The sequence below is a fragment of the Elgaria multicarinata genome, chromosome 8, assembly GCF_023053635.1.
Source record: "Elgaria multicarinata webbii isolate HBS135686 ecotype San Diego chromosome 8, rElgMul1.1.pri, whole genome shotgun sequence".
Taxonomy (NCBI): Eukaryota; Metazoa; Chordata; class Lepidosauria; order Squamata; family Anguidae; genus Elgaria; species Elgaria multicarinata.
Window position 1 is genome coordinate 114,252,981 of NC_086178.1, and position 22,080 is coordinate 114,275,060.

The window sequence follows — 22,080 nt, forward strand, 5'->3', positions numbered from 1 at the left end:
TGCGAAAGTGCCCCCTGCCCCCCGCCCCCGGGAAACAAAGCAGCGAGGAGGACCGGGCGCCGGAGCGGGCCAGGTGTGCCATGCCCCTCGCTCGCCCCTCGCCCGAGTGGGTCCTGGCTGGCCGTGGCGCGCCCCTGCCTGGCCTGCCGCTCGGTCCCCCGCCCTGCCCTGCCCTCCCCCGCCCTGCCCTGCCCCCTCTCCAGCCAATTTATTGGTATTGGTATTAGGGGGCTGACCGAGCGGCGGACCTCCCGGCAGGAGCCCGGGCGCTGCGCGTTGGCGAATCCGGGAGTGTTGGAATCTATTGCCTTTGTCTGACAAGTCATCCATCTCTCTGCCCGGCGAAAGGGGGAGGGCGAGCGCGAGAGGGAGGGGAGGGGAGGGGAGGAGAGGAGGGAGGGGAGGGAGGGAGGGAGGGCTGGGTGGAGGTGTGTGTGTGTATGTGTAGGGGGTGCTGGGGTGCGAGCTGGAGGGGGCTTTGCCGCTTTTAGAGAGGCACACACTGGCGGTGGCAGCTCCATTCTCCAGGCAAAGCTCGTGGCAAGCACATCCCCACCTTGCGCGGAAAGGCACGGCGGGGCGGCGGCGGTGGCGGGGGGGCGGAGGGCGAGGGACAAGTCTGGACGGAGCAAGAGGCGCTGCCGGGTGTCCTTCGCCGGAGCGGCCGAGGCCGAGGCTGCTGCTGCCGCTGCCGCCGCCGCCGCCGCCGCCAGGGAGGGAGCGCCCGGATCCGCCGCTTCTCCTCGAACTTCGCTGAACTGCGGGGAGCCGCCGACCCGGGCAGGAGCCCCAGCGCGCCCGGGCCCGCCATGCCCCGCACCTGCCCGCGCTCCGCCGGGGGACTGTGAGCGCCGCCGCTGCCGCCGCGCCAGCAAGACGGCTGCCGTCGCTCGCCGGCCCAGGACGGGCTGAGGGCGGCCCGGCACGCACAGGCAGGCAGGCAGGCAGGCGGCCGGGGGCGTTCGCCGCGGCCCGCCAGCCTCCGCTCCTCGCTCGGCGCCCGCGCCGGCTCGTCCGCCCGATTCTCCCCCAAGTCCTGAAGTTGACTCTCCGGGGCGACACGGCGGCTTCCGCCGACTTCTTCCCCTTCCTCTGCCTCCCCATGGATATGCACTGCAAAGCAGACCCCTTCTCCGCGATGCACCGTGAGTACCGGCCGCAGCCCGCGCCCGCCGCGCCGCCGCACCTGCGACCCTCTCGCCCGGCTCCCGCCTCGCCGCCGCGCTCGCCCCGCCGCTTGGAAGGTTCACCCGGAGGAAGGCCGGGCGCCCGTCCCCACCCCTGCAGGAGGGCCCTGGCTCGCGCGGGCGGGCGGAGGGGGGGCTCTCTAGAGGGGACCCCGCACCCCACACTTTGGGGACGCGGCGGCAGCCCCTGGCCGCTTCGGTCCGGGGGGAGGGAGGGAGGGGAGATCCGACCTCTGCTCACAACTCTCTTTCGGACGGACGCATTCCAACCTTTGAAACACTTCTGAGGAGTTCTTCCCTCTAAAAAGGAAACTTATGGCTTGAGATAGACAGGATAAAACCTGCGTGACAGAATACAAAAGGTCCGTATAAATCTATATCTTGCCATACACCTGAGATCGTCTGTTAGCTGATTTATAAATGGTGCAAAGGAGCGAAAATGTCATCCCTGATAGGAGTGGAGATTTATTTTTATTTTTTAAAAATAATAATAATACGGATTTTAAGGACAGTTCGAGTAAATTATCTTTTCAAAAGTTGGGAGCGGGGGAGGTGTTAATCTTTCAGTTGGATTTCCCCCAACCCTGGCCTTTATTTTAATCACATTTCTGACACGGAGACAGAGGACGTCTGAATTGTTTCAATCTGTAACAAATATATTTCCTGACGAGGGGAAAAACCCACCTTCTTATGTTTCCTCATCACCCCAATATAATAAACAAAAAATGTAAAGGGAAAACAATTCTGAATTTTGAACATTTAAATGAAGCTAGAGTGAAATAATGTAATAGTAGAGTTAGTAAATGAATAATTAAATTAGTCCCCAACTTTTGACATATTTCTCCTAACTTTAGAAGCCCTTAATTTTTGAGCATAATATGCCATATCGCTTAAAATAATTTATATAAAAAGTAATGTATAAGGACTTAAACATACTTTTAGAAAGAAAAAAATATGCCAACCAAATGCATTAAATATTTTACATCAAGAAATGTGTTGTTTCAGAGCAATTTCCCACGGACCGGGGCTGTATTTTATACAAGTATTCTGCACATTTATACATTTTATGTCTATTACAGGCCTTTATCAAAGATAACTGAAATGGTTCTAGCCTTAATTTAATCTGAAAACGTTTTAATAGGATCAATTCCAGATTACATATAAAACTAAGATAAGGTGACTCGTTGGAAGGCTTTAATTCCCTTCTACAAATGCTTTTTTTTTTTTTTTTTTTTTTTTTGAGATGGAGGAATTTCGCCTCCAACAGCATTTAAAAGCTGGGCAGACAAACTGCATCTATAGTACAAAGGAAGGACTGGAACCGAAATACCGGATCTAAGTGAATTCAAACTTGGAATGGTGTTGTTAAGAAGAAGCAGGTGCAATAATCTGAATTATTAATTCCTTAATCTTTTTTGCATCTGTTGCCTTTTAATACTCTTGTAATGCGAGTTATCAAAGGTGCTTTGAATTATTTAGGAATGAGGTGCTGGAGAAATTGCCTGCTTGTAACTTTAGAGGCAACATCTGCAAAAGGTGACCCAGACAAATGAAGAAAACAAACAGATACATAGTGAGAAAGAGGGGCCATTCAGCCCCCCCCCCCAATAGGGTGCGTGGCGGCGGCGCGGGTTGGGGGGACGACACGGTCTGAAATCCCCTCCCTTCTCTGCCAATTCGTAATACTGAAGACAAAACCGTGGCAGTTGGAGGGGCGGCGGCGGCGGCGGCGTATTTCTGTACAGCTTACATGCCAGTAAATAGGCACGAAACCTGGTTAAAAAGCTAATCGTGGTTTAGCATCCTAGAGGGTGCTGGGGACGAGATGAAAAAACTCTATTTGCGAGCAGGACTGGGATCGATCGCAGGGCAATGAGAGTTTCCACTAAGTTCAGAGCCAATAAGTCAGTGTCACAAACAATGAGAAAGGGGTGGGAGAGGAACTCCACAAAAATACAAACAGATCATTTTTCAGCAAGCCGCAAAATCATCGTAAGATCTCTTTTTCCCTCTCGCCGGAGAAGCAGCAAAGGTTAGGTCGGTGCGGGCGCTGCAGCCGTGAGGCGGGTGCGCTGTGGACGGGCGGCGCGCCGTCTCTGGTGGAGAGAATCACTCCAGGGACCTCTTGACCCTTTACGTGGCTCGGGCACCCCAATCCAGGGAGACACAAAAGGGATTGGGGCGGGGGGTTCCCAGGCAGCCTAAGGCCACTGAAGAGTTCATTTGGGAGAGATCGTGCGAAATGCAAATATTTAGGCTTAACAGGTTTGCGGACCGAGCTCTAAGAGAGGGGATTGGGAATCGCTTGCGAATAAAACGCACAGAACGATGCCGAACAACAGAAGATAAATATTCTGCTGGACGCTGGATTGAAATCACCTCCTTGAGATTCCTACCTCTCAGTTTCAGGAGACGGGGTTAGGCTTCTGCCCCACTGGCTCCAGCTGAATCATAAATGTAATATTTTAAAGGCAACCGATCTTGAAGGTTGTCTGAAGAAGAGACAATAAAGGGGATTTTTTATATTGCACGAAAAAGACTCCTTAAAATAGAACAAGATACACCTGCATTTGGCATATATATTTTTTACCATACCCCTGGAAAATTATCCATTATAAAGGGAGAGAGATTTTAAAAAAATGTGTTGATAGATAAATGTACATAATGGAAAGGAGAGGGAGAATTGTAAAACCCAGAATAAAGACCGAATCTTTCTTTTATTGCATTTTCGAAATATTCCTATCGACGAAACCAATTTTCCATGTCAGAAGAAGTATTAAACTTGAGGGGGGGCGCCCTGAGCAGCCCCACTCATGCCTAGGGCTACGCCAATGGGATAGAAGCCCCGGTGTTGGAGAACGCGGGCGAAGCAGGGTGGAAAATAAGAGAAGTCGTAACTTGAAGAGGGAGAGATTTGTCCCGCGCCGAGCAGCTCGCCCCCAGCCCCAGTCTGGAGCCCTCCCTCATGGGGGGGGTGGATATGGGGTCCCGTTTTTCAAGCGCCCTGCAGACCATGGCCAAGGGAACATCCAGAATCGTCCCGGGTCAGGATAAGAGCCCCTGCAGGGTAAAGCCCGTCCTTCCTTCCTTCCTTCCTTCCTTCCTTCCGCGCCCCCCCCTCCGCCTGCCACCCGCGCCCTCCCCCCCCCCGCCGTTGGAGATTTGCCCAGCTTGACGGCCCCGACTAATGCTTTTTTTTCTCTCCCCCCCCCCCCCCGTGTGCGTGGGCTTTTGTGTTTTTATTCTCTCTCCCCAGCAGGGCACGGGGGTGTCAACCAGCTCGGGGGGGTGTTTGTGAACGGAAGGCCGCTGCCTGACGTGGTGAGGCAAAGGATCGTGGAGCTGGCTCACCAGGGGGTGCGACCCTGCGACATCTCCCGGCAGCTGCGGGTCAGCCACGGCTGTGTCAGCAAGATCCTGGGCAGGTAAGCCTGGGCCGCGGCGGGCGGGGCGGGCAGCAGGCCTGGTCCTCCGCTCCCCCGAGAAGCCTTCGCGCCCCCGCCGTCCGCTGCTCGGCCCTGGCCCGGGGGGGCTCCGCGCGGGCGGCGCGCCACCCTACCCACCCTCCTCCTTCTGCTTTGTTTTGTCTGGAACTATCTTAAAACAGGGACCTGCTGTGGGTTCGAAAAGAGGGGGAAAAGCCAAACAAGCAAAGGAACAAACCGATTGCAACCCACTGTGCTGTGCGACCAGCCTGCAAGTCTCCCCTCCCCGCCTCCCAGCTAAGCCAGGCCGGGCCCTACTTTCTCTCCACCCCCAGGTCAGCAGGAACCAGCAGGCCGGCAGGCGGCCTTTTGCCGAGTAGACGCCCCCGCCGGCCTCCAGCACAGCGCCGCTCAGATGGGGAGCGGGGAGAAGAGGCGGCCGGCCTCGGTGCATGCGGCGGAGGGGGCCCCCGGGGCAGGCACGGAGCAAGGGACGCCCCGGCAGCCGGCAGCCAAGCCTAGGCTCACCCTCACCGCCACCGCCACCGCCCCTTGCAAAGCCCCCCTCCCGGAGGGGTCTCCAGCGCGCGGAGGAGGAGGAGGAGGAGGAGGGCAGGAGGGCGCCAGCCTGTGTGGTTGTGGTCCAGCGGGGAAGGGGCCCGAGACCCCACGGAGAAGCAGCAGCCCCCTTGACCCGGGGCGGGGGGTGGCGGGGCGCGTGTGCTTTTCCCCGCCGCTCTCCCCTCATTGGGGAGCGCGAGTAGCTCACTCCTGCCCGCTGCAGGTCGCACGAGCGGGGAGGGGGCCCAGGGCGGCCCGGGCCTGGCTCGAGCAGCCGCTTCTCGGCGGCCCGGGAGAAGCGCGCCCAACGCCCCAGATCCGGGGAAGCCCCGAGCCGCATTCCGGGCGCCGGCCTGTCGAGGATCCGGGCCCCTCTGGGCCGTGGCCCCCTCCACGAGGGTCTCCTCCCCCCGCCCCGGGACGGCTTCCCCTGGAGGGAGGGGGTGGCTGCAAATCGCCCCCAAGCCTTCGGGCAAGTGCTCGCGCCCGGGGTCGAGGCGTCTCGCCCAGGCCGGGGGCCGCAGCTGAACCTCTCTTTGCACTGGCAGGTACTACGAGACAGGTAGCATCAAACCTGGGGTGATCGGAGGGTCCAAGCCTAAAGTGGCGACCCCCAAAGTCGTGGATAAAATCGCCGAGTACAAGAGGCAAAACCCGACCATGTTTGCGTGGGAGATCCGCGACCGGCTCCTGGCCGAAGGGATCTGCGACAACGACACGGTCCCCAGCGTGTCCTCCATCAACCGGTAAGCCACGCGCGCACACGAGGGCAGCCCGACCCTGCCGGGGCCTCGCCCTCCCTTAGCCCCGCCGGATGGCCTCCCTTGCGACCCCCTCAGCCCCGCCGCTCCCGAACTCCATCCCCTCCTGCAGACCCGGCTTGAGGCTCTGGGGGATCCCGGCCTCCCTTCCGCGGAAGAGAAAGCAGGAAGGAGGGCTCCGGCCTAGCAACTGGCCGGCCTCTCCACCCCACCGCCGCCTTGCTTTCTTCTGCATCTGTCTTTCCAGGAGCCGTAGGGTGTGCCTGTTGGGACCCGGGCAGCTTTTATTGGCTAGCTATGGCAGACTTTGGAAGGAGTTGGTTTTGGTTTGCTTAGGCTCTAGAAAGGGGAAATCATCATAGTTACACCCAGGCCCCCATACTCCCGTGTGCAGTTGGCATGGCGAGGGTCCGGTGGGAAAGTGTCTTTGCCTCCCCGGGAAGGAAGGGCAACTTCTTGGCAATTTCACCTCAAAAGATGAAACACTCCTATATCTTCAGATGATCACAGTCCTGCACTGCTGAGCCATTAAAATACCAAATGGTTATTTGCCTTAAACAAACAGACTTGACTCCCCCTGCACTACCACAGAGAAGAGCCCTTTCTTTCCCCCCTGGCAATGAAGCTTCCTCGAGGAAGAGGGGACCCTCCGCACCTGACTGAGCCCCTCAGGAGTTTGAGAAACTTCTGAAAAGGGTTTTTCCGTAGGTCAAGGGTTACAAAGAGGTGTGCATGTCTGTGTATGTGCTTGCACACTTGCAATGTTGTTTGCTGTTTGGCACTGTCTAGATTTTAGTATGACTACAGCTTTGTCAATATTTTAATTCATGTCATATTTTAATTTCAAAATTTCTGGATATATGAGGTCCAAATGTGTATGATACAAAATGCCGCCCTTGCGCATAACTCTATAGTTGTGTCTCCCAAAGCATTTGAATAGTATGCCTATCTATCTAGCCAGGTGTGTGTAAACTGAAGTTTATATAAACTGTTACAAAACATGTACTGGGACAACACTGTCTCAGAATCACCCAGACAGCAGTTTCAAACACAACGCTGAGAGAGGATTTGCACACCCGCAACAGGTAGAACACACACTGAGAAACATAAACGAGTAGAAGCAGAGACATGCCACTACACACCATTCTAGGTGCTAACGTGGAAAGATAAAGATGCCGTGCGGTGACACAGAGGTTGTGCTTTGGGCAGGAATGCAATTAGTTGTGCTTGAAAATGGAAGACAGCGTATCACTGAGATGTGTAACACAACCACAAGAATGTTCAGTTGTCACTAATTACAAATTAATTAATGCAGGCTACATATTTGTGCAGATTAAAAAATGTAACAGTTTTCAGGGATACCTAACATTCACCCAATCTTCGGGGGCTGCATGTTCCTCTAAGGAGTAAAGGAAGAAGCCAGGGTTGAGTATTATTTTCCATGTGGAGGCCTTTTAGAATAAACCATCTGAGAAGCAAGAGTATTTTCTGCTGTGAATAGCAGAATGGGGCAGCTGCTGGTGGTAGCAAAGATTATGAATCTCCATGTAGAAAAAGGTAATATAGAAAGTGGTCCCATAGAGACACTTGTATCCAGATGGACATAGCAGTCTATAGCATCCATCTCTACAGCTGCTTTGCTAAATAGTTAATTGCGCAATACATAGAAAATTTAGGCTTTTAAAAAAACGGAACACTTTGCAAACAATGCTTTGGTAATTCATTTGGCTCCAACAGATACCCACCCCAACCCAAAATGTTAACAGCTAGAAGGCATTTTTCTAACTGGCATCTTCTATCAATTGCACTTAATATTTTTGGAAATGATGTGGAATTATCCCAAATCATCTCAAAACAGCAGGTAAAATTAACTAGGAGAATGTACCTTGGCTAAAAAAGATCCCCCTGACACCCTCGTCTCTTTGTAATATACTGCTAGACTATCCCTGGAAATTATCCCTGTGTGTGCCATTTGTATTAAAATGGTTATTAAGTTATGAATAGAGTAACATGATACTGATTGGCTAATTATATACCCTCCTAAAAAATATACCCAGATTCTACTGTCTTTTTTAGGTACTGAAATAGTAACAGTTTAACATTTGGACACTTTTGGAGTCAGCTGCAGAAGGATAGTCAGGAGGGGGAAGAGTTCAGTGCCTCAAAAGTGCAAGCAGAGGGTTTTTTATTTATTTATTAGGGTTTGAGAAGGAAAAGGATGATCCTCCTGAGAGCAGCACAACTTCCTTGGCTAGTGCAGAAAAGCTGCTGTTGGCAGCCTAAGGCAACACCATCAGGCATCCACCTTAGTTCTGTGTGTGTGTGGGTGTGGGTGTGTGTGTTCATTGTCTGTTGGGGAAGCAGCACATAACCCACACTGCCATGAACACTGGTGCACACATCTGCTCTCAGTATGTGGGTGTGCTGTACCAGTTGTGCAAAAGCCATGGGCGGCGGGAACACATCCAGTACAACATGAAGAATTCCATTCCTTATCCATAGTGAACCCCCATTCCAAAGTCTCATGTCGGTCTCATTGATCCATGTAGTCTTCTGCTGTTACCAGTTTTCTGGATCAGGACCCTAATGTTTCACCCATTGGTTGCTGCATCAAGAGGAATGTTCTATGTTCTCTAAGTTGCTACTAGTTTATTTTTAAATATTGACTAGATGACAACTCACCTGAGTAAGAAGAATCTTCCATGGGAAACTGCAGCAAATCATTCCATAAATCATTATGTATGTACAAGACCTGCGCATCAGCTTGAGAATCAGGCATTCCCCGAATGCAATTTGGTATCACTTTAACTGGGAGACCTTGATTTGTCTGTCCATTGTTCAATCTTTCCCTGAAATGGAGTTAAATATGCTAACATAAGCAACACTTTGTCATTAAATCTGACCATACCTTTGGCAAGTATTTCTAAGAAATACTATATTATTATTATTTATTGCATTTTTATACTGCCCAATAGCCGAAGCTCCCTGGGCAGTTCACTATAAATATTATTGCATAAAGTGGTTCCTGAATAGTTATCTGAAGATGCCCTTTTTGTTCTCCTAATGATTAAAAGCTGTATTAGTGCAATTCTTTGAAATGCCACTGTCTTGTGTTTTTTGCTCCTTCCTTTCACTCATCTGGGAATTGTATCCTGGAAACTGAGGCATGTAAGAAATAATTCAGTTTAAAGCAAGGAACACTATTGAGAAATAGAGGAGGATTAGACACCTCAGAAAAATCTGATACTTCTTCCTCTGAGTACACTTTTCTTCCATTAGCTTCTAATGGAAAACTTCAAAAGAGAAGAGAGAGAAATTAAGGTTAAGTTTAAAATTCAAATCAAGTACTCTTCTGCTGTTGACAAATATTGGGAGGATTACACAAACAAATAATTTTGCATGTGGAATGCATTTTAAAATTATGCCCTATAATTCTTGTTTTCATTTTGCAAATGTTGCCTGCAAATTCATGTTTACACTATTATTTACCGATTTGTTATAGAATGGTCCTCCATTGCCTCTAAAAGAGAAGGCATTTCCTCTTGAACATTAAAATAGTATTAAATTTGCAAACACTAATATTGGTAGATGATGCATTCATAACATGCTTCAGACCTGATGTCTTTAAACTATAAGAAGTGTGAGATAATTGGGGAAAGCAGAGAATTTTTGTTCTCTTTCATGAAGAAGAACAAGAATCACTCATCTTTGAGCTGCAACTTCATTGTTTGTGTCAGTGATTGGAGTCTTAAGAGCAGTTTGAATTGGATTTTTCTTCATCTTCTCTTTTAAAGATCTGTGTAATCAAACTTTGTACACAGAGATGCTTGTCTTTCTCAATTTATTCTTTTATTGTATTATTCACCACTCCAAAATTCTTGAATGGGGAGCAGTATATAAATATAGAAAATAAGATAGATAAATAAATAAATAAGTTTAGAAGCGCTGTAAATAATCACAACAACATTCTTCTTCTTCTTCTCCTCCTCCTCCTCCTCCTCTCACAAAAATGCAAATATGGATCAGATTGCTTTCCCCATTACATTAATGTTTGCCTACATTATAAATTTATCACAGATCAGTGCTGAAAACATCTGGAGATATATTCTGTTTTGCTGTATGTGTGTCTGTTTCTTTTTCTGCCTTTTTTGTAACGCGCCTTTGAAACAGGATAGAATATAAATCGAGAGATAGATGGATAGCTAAGCACCTAAGGAAGGTTCATTAGTCCAGATCTAGTTGTATCGCTTTGAAGAGTAGCAAGTCACCTCGGTATAATTTATCCTAGTATCAGAATGGGAGAGTTTGGAAAACAATATCTCAGTTATGAAGATAGTGACTGGTATTAAAGCTTTTTCATACTACATTTTAGTCCTAAGGGAGATCTGAGAGTGCACTTTAATGACATAAACATGCAACAGAAGATGTGGCATTTCACAGGGTCTTTCAAAATACTTAAAGGGGGGATCAGTGGTCTAAAATAGGCAGCTACCTGTGAACAAGCAATGAGATATGCCTGTATATTAATCAATGAGTAAATCAGGTTATGGTTGATAAAAACAAGAGAAGGCAGATTATAGTGCAGGTTTATACCTGTAATGCGACATAAATATGTCATTAAATGGACTTCATTTCTGTAGATTAGAAGTAGCAAAAAGATGGAGAGGTCTGATCCCATCAGTATTTTAAATGGGTAGCACTTCCCAATTTCTATAATTTCTTTGTAGAAATTGCATCACCAATGCAAACTGGCTGCTTCCCTGATGCTTTTGGTTCAGTGTTTTGTGTGTGCCTCCACCCCACCCCACCCCACACTGGCTTACTTCATTTCATATTCGTTCACTATGCTCCTTTATGTGGATTGCATGATATTCTGATGTTCCCTTTTACCTTTGGTTTGAAATTGCTGAGTGATACATGGAAGCGGGACCAGCCCTACCATTAGGTAGAGAGAGGTGGCCGGCCGGCCCAGGCAGCTGATTCGGGATGTTATGAAAAGGCAGCAAATTGATAGTTGTATAATTTATTCTTATTGTATTTTTATTGTGAAAGATGGGGAGGGATACTTGTGGGCTTTTCTGCCTCAGGTGCCAAAGAAAGATTGGGGGTGAGGGTGGGGCCTGAGTATTACTACTACTGCATCGTGAATATTGTGTGTGTGGGTGAGTGGGTGGGTGGCTTTGAAGCTATTTGTTGCTCTACTTCAGGCAGTAAAATGTCTTGGGTCATCCCTGGTGTAAGTAGAATCACCAGATTTTGAACCAGTCCCTGTAGCTGTGCTTTTAACAACAGTTTTATCTTTAGCAATTAGCCAAGAATAATGTTGCACCATGAAAAAGGCCACCTGCTGCTTTTTTGCAGTTCAAATCCCTGTTAAAAACACAGGAGCAGGCCAAACCATGTTTTCTGATCATTTGGCAATCCTACACGAAGCAACTGCCAAACTTGCGCTTGTTCCGTGTGGATCTCTACCACTGTAGCCGATTGTTTTTGTTGAAAATGGATTGTGCGCACTTGAATGGATTCACTTCAGCCATAGCTAGACCTCAGGTTTATCCCTGGATCATCCAGGGGTCAAACCTGTTCATCTAGGTGACACACAGGGGATCCAGTGCTCAGGCAGGGGCGAACCCTGGATGATCCCAGGATAAACCTTAGGTCTAGCTATGGCCATAGTCAAGTGTGCAGGTCGCTAATTTTAAGTATGACTGTTGCCCCCTTTTCCTTTCCCTGTCACACTCTGTGGAATGTTTCTGAGGTGAGATGCAACAGATGCGGCCATTGTAGATCACCCATACAGGGTTGTTGTTTTTAAAAATCGGTTTATAAATAATACAGTTATAGTACATTTTAAAGGGAAAAAATGCTAACCAAAGTTGGCAATTTCTAACATTAACAAATATAATAGAATATCACATTATTAACCATTCACCTATTACTAATTGTAATAGTGGTATTTATTTTTGTTTAGTTTTCCCAGTAACACTGTGTTGTACTGTGTCTTGGATCTGTTATTCCAGTACAGGCAGAAAGGGAAGCTTTTTTCCTACCTATGCAGCTAGCGCTGCAGGGCACACAAGGGCTTGCTGATCACTCTTCGGGATTGTGATGTATAGATGTAGCTTGAGAAGTAGTCCACATGTGGCAGGCTGTGCCATTTAGTAGGTGTGAGAGACTGCAGTGTTATTTCCTAATGTTATTGAAGTGCACTACTGGAAATTGTTATTGGCTTTAAATAATGTTTTTCATTACGTTGCCTAAGTTCCTATACATGTCTATTCAGAAGTAAGGCCTGCTGAGTACAATAGGTAAATAAATACATGATTGAAACCTTGGAGGGCAATCCTATGGGTTTACCACACTATAGACAGAGGGCTATCCACGATTGGACCCCTTCTTCTATCCTAAGCCCTGGCAGGCAGGACAAGAAGAACGATGGAGGTGTTTCACCTCCTGTTCCTTCTCTTTAGCATATTTAGCTAGAGAGGCCTCTGAGTCATAGAATCATAGAATAGCAGAGTTGGAAGGGGCCTACAAGGCCATCAAGTCCACCCCCCCTGCTCAATGCAGAAATCCTGTCCCTATACAGCTTAGTGTATAGGGACAGGACTGGAGAGGCTTGTGGATCCAGCAGGCCCACAGCTGCCCTTTGCCTCCTGTCCCTGCCCACCACCGCCCCCCTTTTCCTTGTTGCTATGTCAGAAGAGGAACTTTCCATGGGTGGGAGGGAGAATCCTCACTCCAATCCTTCCCCCAAGGTAATCTTTGTGTTTGTGGTCAGTGGGAGGGGATTCCAATCCCAGGGGCTCTTGCCTTTTTATTTAACATCTAGCATGAGGAAGAGTTCTGTGAATCTTGAAAGCTTGCTCACTTACATTGTGGTTTTAAGTTGCTCCTAATGCTCATGCTGTTATTTGGTTGTTGTTTTTCCTGGTAGACCAATATGGCCGCCTGTGTTTTGTTTTTTGTCTAGGTTTCATAAGTGAACCTACAAAATCACCATCTTTATGTGATGTTTATAATATGGGAAAGACATTGTGGGGGACAAAGTAGAGGGGCACACCCAGAGACTCCATTTGGGTGGTGCTACATTACCACACACCTGACATCCTGCCAGTACAAGCGCTGTGCCAAACATTTCTTCTACATCTTTCCCGATCATTCTCACTCAAACTGCTAGAAAATAAACTGCTTATAAAAAATCTGTTCAAAGGAGAATAAATTTTCAGTTAAATTCTCATGTGTTGGGTTTGGGGTTCTTGTGCCTACCTTACTTATGAACCAACAGCCTCCCCGGCTTCCTGCATTTCAATTAAAGCCAAGAGAAGATACCATGAAATATCTCCCTCTGCCCCACCCCACGAGGCCTTTTCAGACCAAGAAGTGCAGGCAGACTGGGAGACTGCAGAACAATTGAAAGATGTGTCACAGAAAGAAAACACACACACACACCACCCTCGCCCAACCCATAATGATAAGGTAAGCTCAAACGTAAACTGCCCAGAGAGCTTCGGCTATGGGGCAGTATATACTGTAAATGTAATAAATAAATAAAATGCCCCCACCCCAGGAAGAAATTTTAAAGCACCCTGAGAACGATGCAGAAAAAAAACAAGTCTCTTTCATGGGGAAAGAAAACGTATGGGAAACTGGAGAGCGATTTTGGCACGGTACTTGCTGTGACTGCAGGTGGACTTGCTTGAGCTGGTGTACTTGTGGGAGGAGAGGGGGGGCAGGAAGTATATAGAGGAAGTTGAATGGTGAAGAACTGCCTTTCAATTGTCAGCTGTTATATGCATCATGTGGGGTCTAGGCATGAGTGACTGAAAACTCAGAAGAAGTAGACATGCGTTCCTTTCCCCTGGTTTATGTGTGAATGTTTTCACCTCCGGAGCATGTAGTTTGGGACTCCAAAGGATGGTTTCTGCTCCCACATGACTTATTTGGGTACCTAGATCACCCTTGGAGGCCATTCTCTGGCTGTCCCTGCCACTGGAACGTAGGTGGGTGGCGACCTGGGAGAGGCGTTTCTCACCGTGGTGCCCCGACTCTGGAATTCTCCTCATGGAAGGCTGCCTGGCACTTAGTCTGATAAGCTATAAAGTCCCAGGCTTATTTGCCCAGGTTTTTCTATCTTTTAGATGCTGCTATTTCTGGGGGTTTAGTTGGCCTTCGGTTTTAACTGCTTCTTTTATTTGGTTTCCGTTGCTTCTATTTTTATTTTATTAATTACAATTAGTCTTTTTTGAAAGTTTGTTATATCTATGGATGATGTAAGCCTCAGATGATTGGAACAAGGTGAGGAATAAATTCATATTTGCCTTTGTTCAGATAAAGCCATTTTCAGATTACAACTCGATACACAGGCTGTGATATTTGCATTGGCTTTGGTTGTCTTATCTGGTTAGTACAGGATGAAGTAACTTGTAAGTAGCAGTCCTAGTTCATGAGACTTCTTTTTCACGTTCCTGCAAAGTATGTGTTGATGGCACAAGATATCCTCCCAGGATCACTATTGCATCTGATGTGAGAAGCATAACATATATGGAACTAGCTCAGAGAAAAGGTCGGGCACCTTGAAAATCTGGGAGAAAATGTGAGAGCTCTTCGGAGCCTTTCTGTTATAAAGTGTGGCCATATTTTTCTGTTTATGTGGCTCTTCCCAAAGTTACTGTTGCATCTGTGCTGGTGTGAGAACGGCAGGAAAATGTGAAGTAAATTAATAAGAATGGCCAGAGGTGGGAAGCTTCTGCCATGCAATAGGAGCCTAGAGGGCAAACCCATGCCTGGTCACTCAGAAATGCCCCCCCAAGTCAATAGAGCTTATTACCAGGTAAGTGTCCCTATGGCTGCAATTTAGAATCATAGAATCATAGAACAGGAGAGTTGAAAGGGGCCTACAAGGCCATCGAGTCCAATCCCCCATTTATGTGGGATCAAGGCTGTGGTCCTTTATCATTTACCTGGGAGTAAGCCCCATTGAACTTAACAGGACTTATTTCTTAGTAGACATTTATAGGATTGTGCTGTTATTCCCAGTGAATTCAGTAGGACCTCAGGATGACTAAACATTTAATTTATCAATAAATATGCTGCCCAATAACCAAAGCTCTGTGGGCAGTTTACGAAAATGATAAGCATAAAATTGAATATGATAAAGTATTATATAATAACATTAAAAGATAATAAAATCAAAGTAAAAACCAGAGTAACGGCACCAGTAGTACAGAGATCTAAAAACACACTTAAAAACAAAACTAAGGCCTTAGCTAAACCTAAGGTTTATCCCGGGATCGTCCCGGGGTCGTCCCTGCCTGCTCCCGGGATCCCCTGTTTCTCATTTACATGAACAGGGATGACCCTGGGACAATCCCGGGATAATCCTTAGGTCTAGCTAAGGCCTAAAATATCTCAAAAGGCTAAGGGGAAAAAATGGTCTTCACCTGATGCAAAAAAGATCACCACAGCAGGCACCAGGTGAGGCTCTCTGGGATGGGCATTCCACAACCCAAGTGCCACCTCCTTAACAGCCACCCACCTCACCTCATTTGGTGAAAACACCAGAAGGAATGTGTCTGAAGAAGTCTGGGCCAGGTATATATGGGAGGAAACAATTCTTCTGGTAACCTGGTCCAAAGCTCTTTGCAGGTCTTTCCACCCCCAAAAAGGCACTCAAAATAGGCATTCTGTAATAAAACAAAGATGAAAATAAATTGAGTTAAAACAAATATAAAAACAAATACCTTAAAATATGATAAAAAAGAACAGTAAAAGAAAGAAAAAAGAACAGCACCCACATGAATAGAACCCAACAGCAGAACCCAGACCAGCTTACATACCAAAAGCCTGCTTCAACAAACAATGCCTTTGCTTGGTGGTAGAAGGATTGCAGAGAGGGAGCCAACCTTACTTCCCTTATCAGGGAGTTCTACAGCCTGGGAGCAACCACTGAAAAGGCCCTCTTCCTTCCCCAACATCTTTCTTCTCTGATGACGGTCCAATCTCCCAGAAAAACCTTAAAATCTAGGTAGGCTTGTTTGGGAGAAGGCAATTTTTCAGGTAGCCTGATCCGAAGTCATATAGGGCTTTATAGGTCATATCCAACACTTTGACTTCTGCCAGGAAAAGACTGGTAGCCAGTGAAGACATTATAACATGGGATTCTTGTGCTCCCTGTAACCAGCGCCAGTCAACAGTCTGGCCACAGCATTCTGGACCACCTGAAGTTTCCAAACATTTTCCATGGCAGCCCCATGAAGCACCCATTACATTAGTCCAAACAGGATGTCACTAAAGCTTGTGCCTATGGCCAGTTTAGGGCTCTAAAAGTTAATACCAGCATTTTGAAATAGCCTGAGTGGCAGCACCAAGGGGTCCGTGGGTGGGTGCTAGTGCCTCTTCAAACAAGGAGCTTGCCACCCCAGTTGCAGCAGAGCAGGAAAGAGCTGCAAATTCAGCTGCTCTCCCTAGGTAGTTGCTGCACAAGGCGGGAGCAGCAGCCATGTGGTGGGGAGGAAGGAGCATGTACCTGCCCGGACCCTAAGGTCATCCTCAGGGGTCCTTCTCCGTGAGCCCCTGCCAAAGGAAGTGAGGCAGGTGGCTACCAGGAGCAGGGCCTTCTCTGTTGTGGCACCCCAGCTGTGGAATGAGCTCCCTAAGGAGGTTCGCTTGGCACCTACATTATATGCTTTCAGACGCCAGGTGAAGACCTTTTTATTCTCCCATTATTTTAACTGTCTATAAATAAATTTTAACTTGGTGTTTTAAATTTGTAATTTTGCATTGCTGCTGTTTTTATCTGGTTGAGCTTCTATATTATATTTTATATTATGGCTTTATACTCTTGTTTTATGCTTTGAATGTTTTTAATTTTTGTGAACTGCCCAGAGAGCTCCGGCTATTGGGCGATACAGAAATGTAATAAATAAATAAATTAATAAATAAATGTGGAGGAGGGCAGGCGGCGGAGTGGCTGCCAAGAAGAGCGGTAGGCTGGGTGGGGAGCAAGACAGTTTCTGTTGTCGCAATTTATCCCCAGGTTCCCTCTATGCTGACAAATAAGAGCGGCAAGAGCGGCAGACTGGGGCCCTCTCCCCTCCTGAACTGCTGCCCTCCTCTCCTAATCAGCCCTACAGATACTGACACGCAGACGCTGTAAAGCTCCATCACACCGGGGTGGTGGTGGTGGTTTAACATGCTCCCTACTTGTCCTTCCTCAGTTACTTCGTCTTTTCAAAAGAGGAAGTACAGAAAGAGCACGAGGCCCATTGAGTCCATTGTTCCAATGGCGCTGCTTCTCTTGCACACAGCAGGAGAGCAGCGATTCCAAGTTCTAAAAAAAAATTGGACTTAACTAGGCTTTTTTTTGATGCACAAGGAAGGCCAGAAGGGGCGGAAGGGGCGCAGGAGGCAGACAACGTCATGGGAGGGACCTGAGCAAACTCTGTGAGTGCCCAGTAACGAGCGTGCAATGAAATGCTCGTGGGATGGAGCTTTATGTGTCTATTCTCTCCTCATCCCCAGCCCTCCAATCTGGACTCCAGCAGGATTGGGAGAGAAAAGAAAGGGGCGAGGAAGGAGAATTGCGATGCCCGAAGGACCTCCTGGCTACGGAGGATTTAGCAGCACTTTTTAAAGAATGCTTGCTAAAACAATTACTATCAGCTCTTGCTTATTTTAGGGTGTCCAAACACACACACACCCATTTTCAAGCAGATATGATGCAGTAACCGCCCAGAGAGTTCCGGCTATTGGGCGGTATAGAAATGTAATAAATAAATAAATAAATAAATAAATAAATAAATAAATAAATAAATAGTAACCAGCAAGCTGTTCTTTTGTAAACATGGTATGTGCAGCACTATCCTAACTATGTCTACTCAGAAGTGAGTCCCACTGAGATCAATAAGACTTACTTTGAGATAAGTACAGTAATGATTAGTGCCCCTAAAATTATATATAGTGCCTCTTCTTCAATCATGCACAACTGCATTTCAGTCCCAATCAAATAATCACAACAGTGAACCAGCCAGGTGACAGATACTTACTTTTAAATTTTAATTAAAAATATATTATCCTTTCCTATAACAAAATGGTGCTTACTCCTAAGTAAGCGTGTTCCATAGCAGAAGAAATCCTAATTGATTCCTGTATTCATGCTAGTGTGACATGATGAGTCAAGGCGCAATCCTATGCATGTTTAGACAGAAAAAAAGTCTTACAACTCCAAGAATCCTCTAGCCAGCATGGCTGGCTGGCGTATGCTGAGAATTGTAGGACTTTTTTCTTTCTAAACATGCATAGGATTGCGCCTTACATGAGTTTAAAATGTGAAACTCCTCACATGTATGAAACTCCTCACATATGAACATTCCACTGATGTGAGGAGTTTCACATTATAATATTGCTCTAGTATCAGGAATGTAGCAGCTGTCAGTGTGGAAGGTATACCTGCCATTTGAAGTGAAGCAATGCATTCTAAGTTATAAAGGGGCCTATAAGGCCATAGCTAGACCTAAGGTTTATCCCTGGATCATCCAGGGGTCAAACCTGTTCATCTAGGTGACACACAGGGGATCCAGTGCTCAGGCAGGGGCGAACCCTGGATGATCCCAGGATAAACCTTAGGTCTAGCTGTGGCCTAAGACTATTACACCCAGCATCTATAATTGCTTAACAACACCATCGTAAACTAGTACCTGATTATGCAGAGAGAACTGCCCAGACAATTACTACACTTTGCCATCGTAGACAGTGAGGTTCCTGGCAAGGGGAGGAGTGGGTGGACTGGCTGCTGATGTATTCTGTGGAGTGTCAGAGTCCTTCTTTACTGTTGCTTCTTCCAAGCTGCCCAGGCCCTTTATCTGGGTCAAGGGGGCAGAAGCGGTCCTGTAGTAAAAAGGGTTGTGAGCAGCAATGTTTGGACTAGGGGCAAGGTAACCTGTGGGTGGGTACTGTGGTTTGGCTTAATTTGCTTGTGTCTGGATCTCCTTGGCTCTGAAAGCATCTTTCTGGACTGTACCTGCTGGTTACGTGATCCACAAGGCCAGGTTGTGGTGGGTGTATAGTCCTACTTGACAGGAGGGGTTTGCACTTGCTAGAGAAAGGTGAACAGATGTGAAGAGAAGCATAGGGAGCTCTTCGTCTTCTTTCGTGTTCAAAAGTCATAATAAGCTTTCATCAACTGGCCTCAAATGCCAAAATAATTTTACTAGCTTATGCACTGTGACTTTGGGGTGGGGTGGGTCATTTGCTATTCTGCTTCAGGCAGCGAAATGTCTTGGGCTGGCACTGGACTGGAGATGGTTATAAAATAGATACATAACAACATGCATTGGGTTTCCTCGGTGTACAGGGCCCAGGTGTCTCAGTTTGCTCTTATTTCCTTACACCAAGAGTCTACCTTCGTGGTTCTGCCTACATTGATTCAAAAGTAACAGTTCTCTAAAGAAAGTGTTCTGTCTGTCTAATCTGTGAGATCCATCACACCAGCGATTTATCACACTCTCACCATGCCTGGTATTTGTTTTTGCAGTGTGGTACTCACAGGACATGGTCCCTGTCCTGCGCGCATCTCGCCTCTTCCCCTCCCTTTTCCATCTTATTTTGGAATGGGGAAAGTCAGGTTTCCCACCCCCTCCATGTGCAATAAAGCGGCCCATGTTTTGCTGTCATCGTGCTATATTGGATCATCCCATTTTTTATTGTGTGTGTGTGTGTGTCAAATGGCAGTCTCACTGACCAAGAGGGTTGTTTTACCATAATTGCACGGTTTCAGACAGCTGTACCATTGTATTTGCGCAGAAATAAAAAAAAAATATTTTTAAAATATAAAAAAAAATTGCAAGGGGAAAGAGAATGTAGTGGGTGGGGTGGGAGATTTCGGTGGCACAGTAGTGATACCGGTGAAAAGATAATGAGCTGAAAAAGCACAACAACACAGAGATGTGAAAGTGCCCAGCACTCGACTCACCAAGTAAACAGAGGGGGAAACCATGGATTCAAAGCAGGGTGGGGTGGGGTGGGGTGAGACAGTAGGTGTGATGGAGCTCTGTATGTCCAGGAAATGCTTGCATAGTGACTCTACCTTGTTTGAAAACTTTTTTCCTTACTGTAATTTGAATTTGGCTAATACACGTTATATTAAAAAAACAAAAAACTAAATTAATCAAGATATGGCTTATTTCAGAATATATGGTTGGATGGCAGTTTTAGTGGGGAGATATACTGTTATTTTTCTTTCAGAGATCTTAACATGTGGGACCCGGCCTGCCCACCTAGAAATATACTTTGCCCCTTCTGTGCAACCCCTGATAAAAAATTTTCTGGTGCTGCCATTGAATAGCTCTGGAAATGGACTGGAGCCAGTGCAGTTCACAAAACACTTGCAAAATATGATCATATTGACCAGTCCCCATTAACAATCTTGCTGCCCTATTTTGGATCAACTGAAGTTTCTACAAACAATAAAAGCCAACAATAAAAGCCAGTGAGAACAATGATGGCAATAGCAGCAACCACAGTAGTCATATTGTGAGAAGGCCGCCTCATAGGGATTGGGCAGTTCGAAAACACCACCAACACACATTCAACATAAATGACAAAATCCCCTGAGAATGAGGCCAAAAAATGGAAGCCTCTTTCATGGAGGAAGAGAACTTTCAGGAAATTGGAGGATGGATTTTGGCACAGCGTTAGCTCCACCTTTACATGGAGCTTGATACAACACTGAATTTTTGTGATGTGTTGTCTTGTTTTGTTTTGTATTGGTAGTAGTACTACCATCATCTATGGACTGCTCCTTCAATCTCAGTTTTTAAGTCCCAGTTGAAAGCTTTTCATTTTATTTTTGTGAATAATTTTTATTTTAAATTTCATACAGAAATAAAGAAATGAATACAAAATAAACTTGAACATAATTATCCCTCCCCTCCCCGTCTCACAGGAAATCAGTGAACCTATTGTAACGATTACAATATATATATATATATATATATATATATATATATCATTCTTTAGATCTTAAACATTTCCTTCCTTTCTTTGTAGGTCAGGAAAAAATAGCATAAGTTAACTCACCACAGGAGAGATACCTTTCATTATACCAACCCAAAAAAAATAAAATTCTCCCATTCCAACGGAGTTGTATATACCATGAAGCAATGCCAATCTGTATTAAATGTTTCTTCGGATCTTGTTCCTCTTACCAATCTCAGTTTATTGGTTAATTTCTCCATTAATACTACGTGCCAAACCTTGCTATACCAATTTATTAGTGTGACGCCAGCCAAATCTTTCCAATATCTAACTATTACCAATCTGGAAGCAACTAAAAGAAATCTTATTAATGGCTTAAATACAACTTTTTCATTTTCCTCCTGAAATAATTCTAAAAATGCTAATACTGGGGATTTAATAACATTTTGTCCGGTTACCTTTCCAATTTCATTAAAAAATTAAGTCCCATTTTTTATTTTATTTTAGTACAATGCCACCATACATGCTGAAAAGAGCCTACCTCTCCACAACCCTGTCCTATGGATCCCTGTGGGAAAGTATGGTTTCCTTATAGGCAAGTGCTATCCTATGAATTATTATTATTTATTACATTTATATACCGCCCCATAACCGAAGTTCTCTGGGTGGTTTATAAAAGTTAAAAACAGTGAACATTAAAAAGAAATATACAAAATTTTAAACCATAAAAAGCATAAAATACAAACAAAAACAGACAATATCCATTTAAAAACAACTATTCTGGAGTCAGTTGACAGTATATGCTGTTAAATGCATGGGAGAAGAGAAAAGTCTTGACCTGGCGCTGAAAAGATAACAATGTTGGTGCCAGGCTAGCCTCGTCGGTGAGATCATTCCATAATTGAGGGGCCACCACTGAAAAGGCCCTCTCCCTTGTTGCCAAGGGATCTCTATGGGAAGTATGGTTTCCCTATGGACAAGTGCTGTCCTATGGATCTCTATGAAAAGCATGGTTTCCCTATGGGCAAGTGCTGTCCTATGGATCTCTATGGGAAGTATGGTTTCCCTATGGGCAAGTACTGTCCTATGTTCCCCTATTAACACGTGCTGTCCTATGACTCCCTATGGACAAGCATTATCTTATGTTTCCCTATTGGCAAGTATGGTTTC

The 22,080-nt window shown here is 46.3% G+C and overlaps 1 protein-coding gene across 2 annotated transcripts in view; it reads left to right on the forward strand.

Moving 5' to 3' along the window:
• The first annotated feature begins 1,005 nt into the window (after positions 1-1,005).
• The window catches only part of PAX2 (paired box 2), a 211,185-nt gene continuing 190,110 nt past the window's right edge, over positions 1,006-22,080 (forward strand). The window contains exons 1-4 of one of the 2 annotated variants that reach the window (XM_063133209.1): positions 1,050-1,145; positions 4,444-4,612; positions 4,795-4,947; positions 5,722-5,919. In XM_063133209.1, coding sequence (XP_062989279.1) covers positions 1,103-1,145; positions 4,444-4,612; positions 4,795-4,947; positions 5,722-5,919 — 563 coding nt within the window. In that variant the 5' untranslated portion in view covers positions 1,050-1,102. Of the gene's footprint in view, positions 1,146-4,443; positions 4,613-4,794; positions 4,948-5,721; positions 5,920-22,080 lie in introns of both variants that reach the window. The other variant, XM_063133210.1, reaches the window with a different exon arrangement.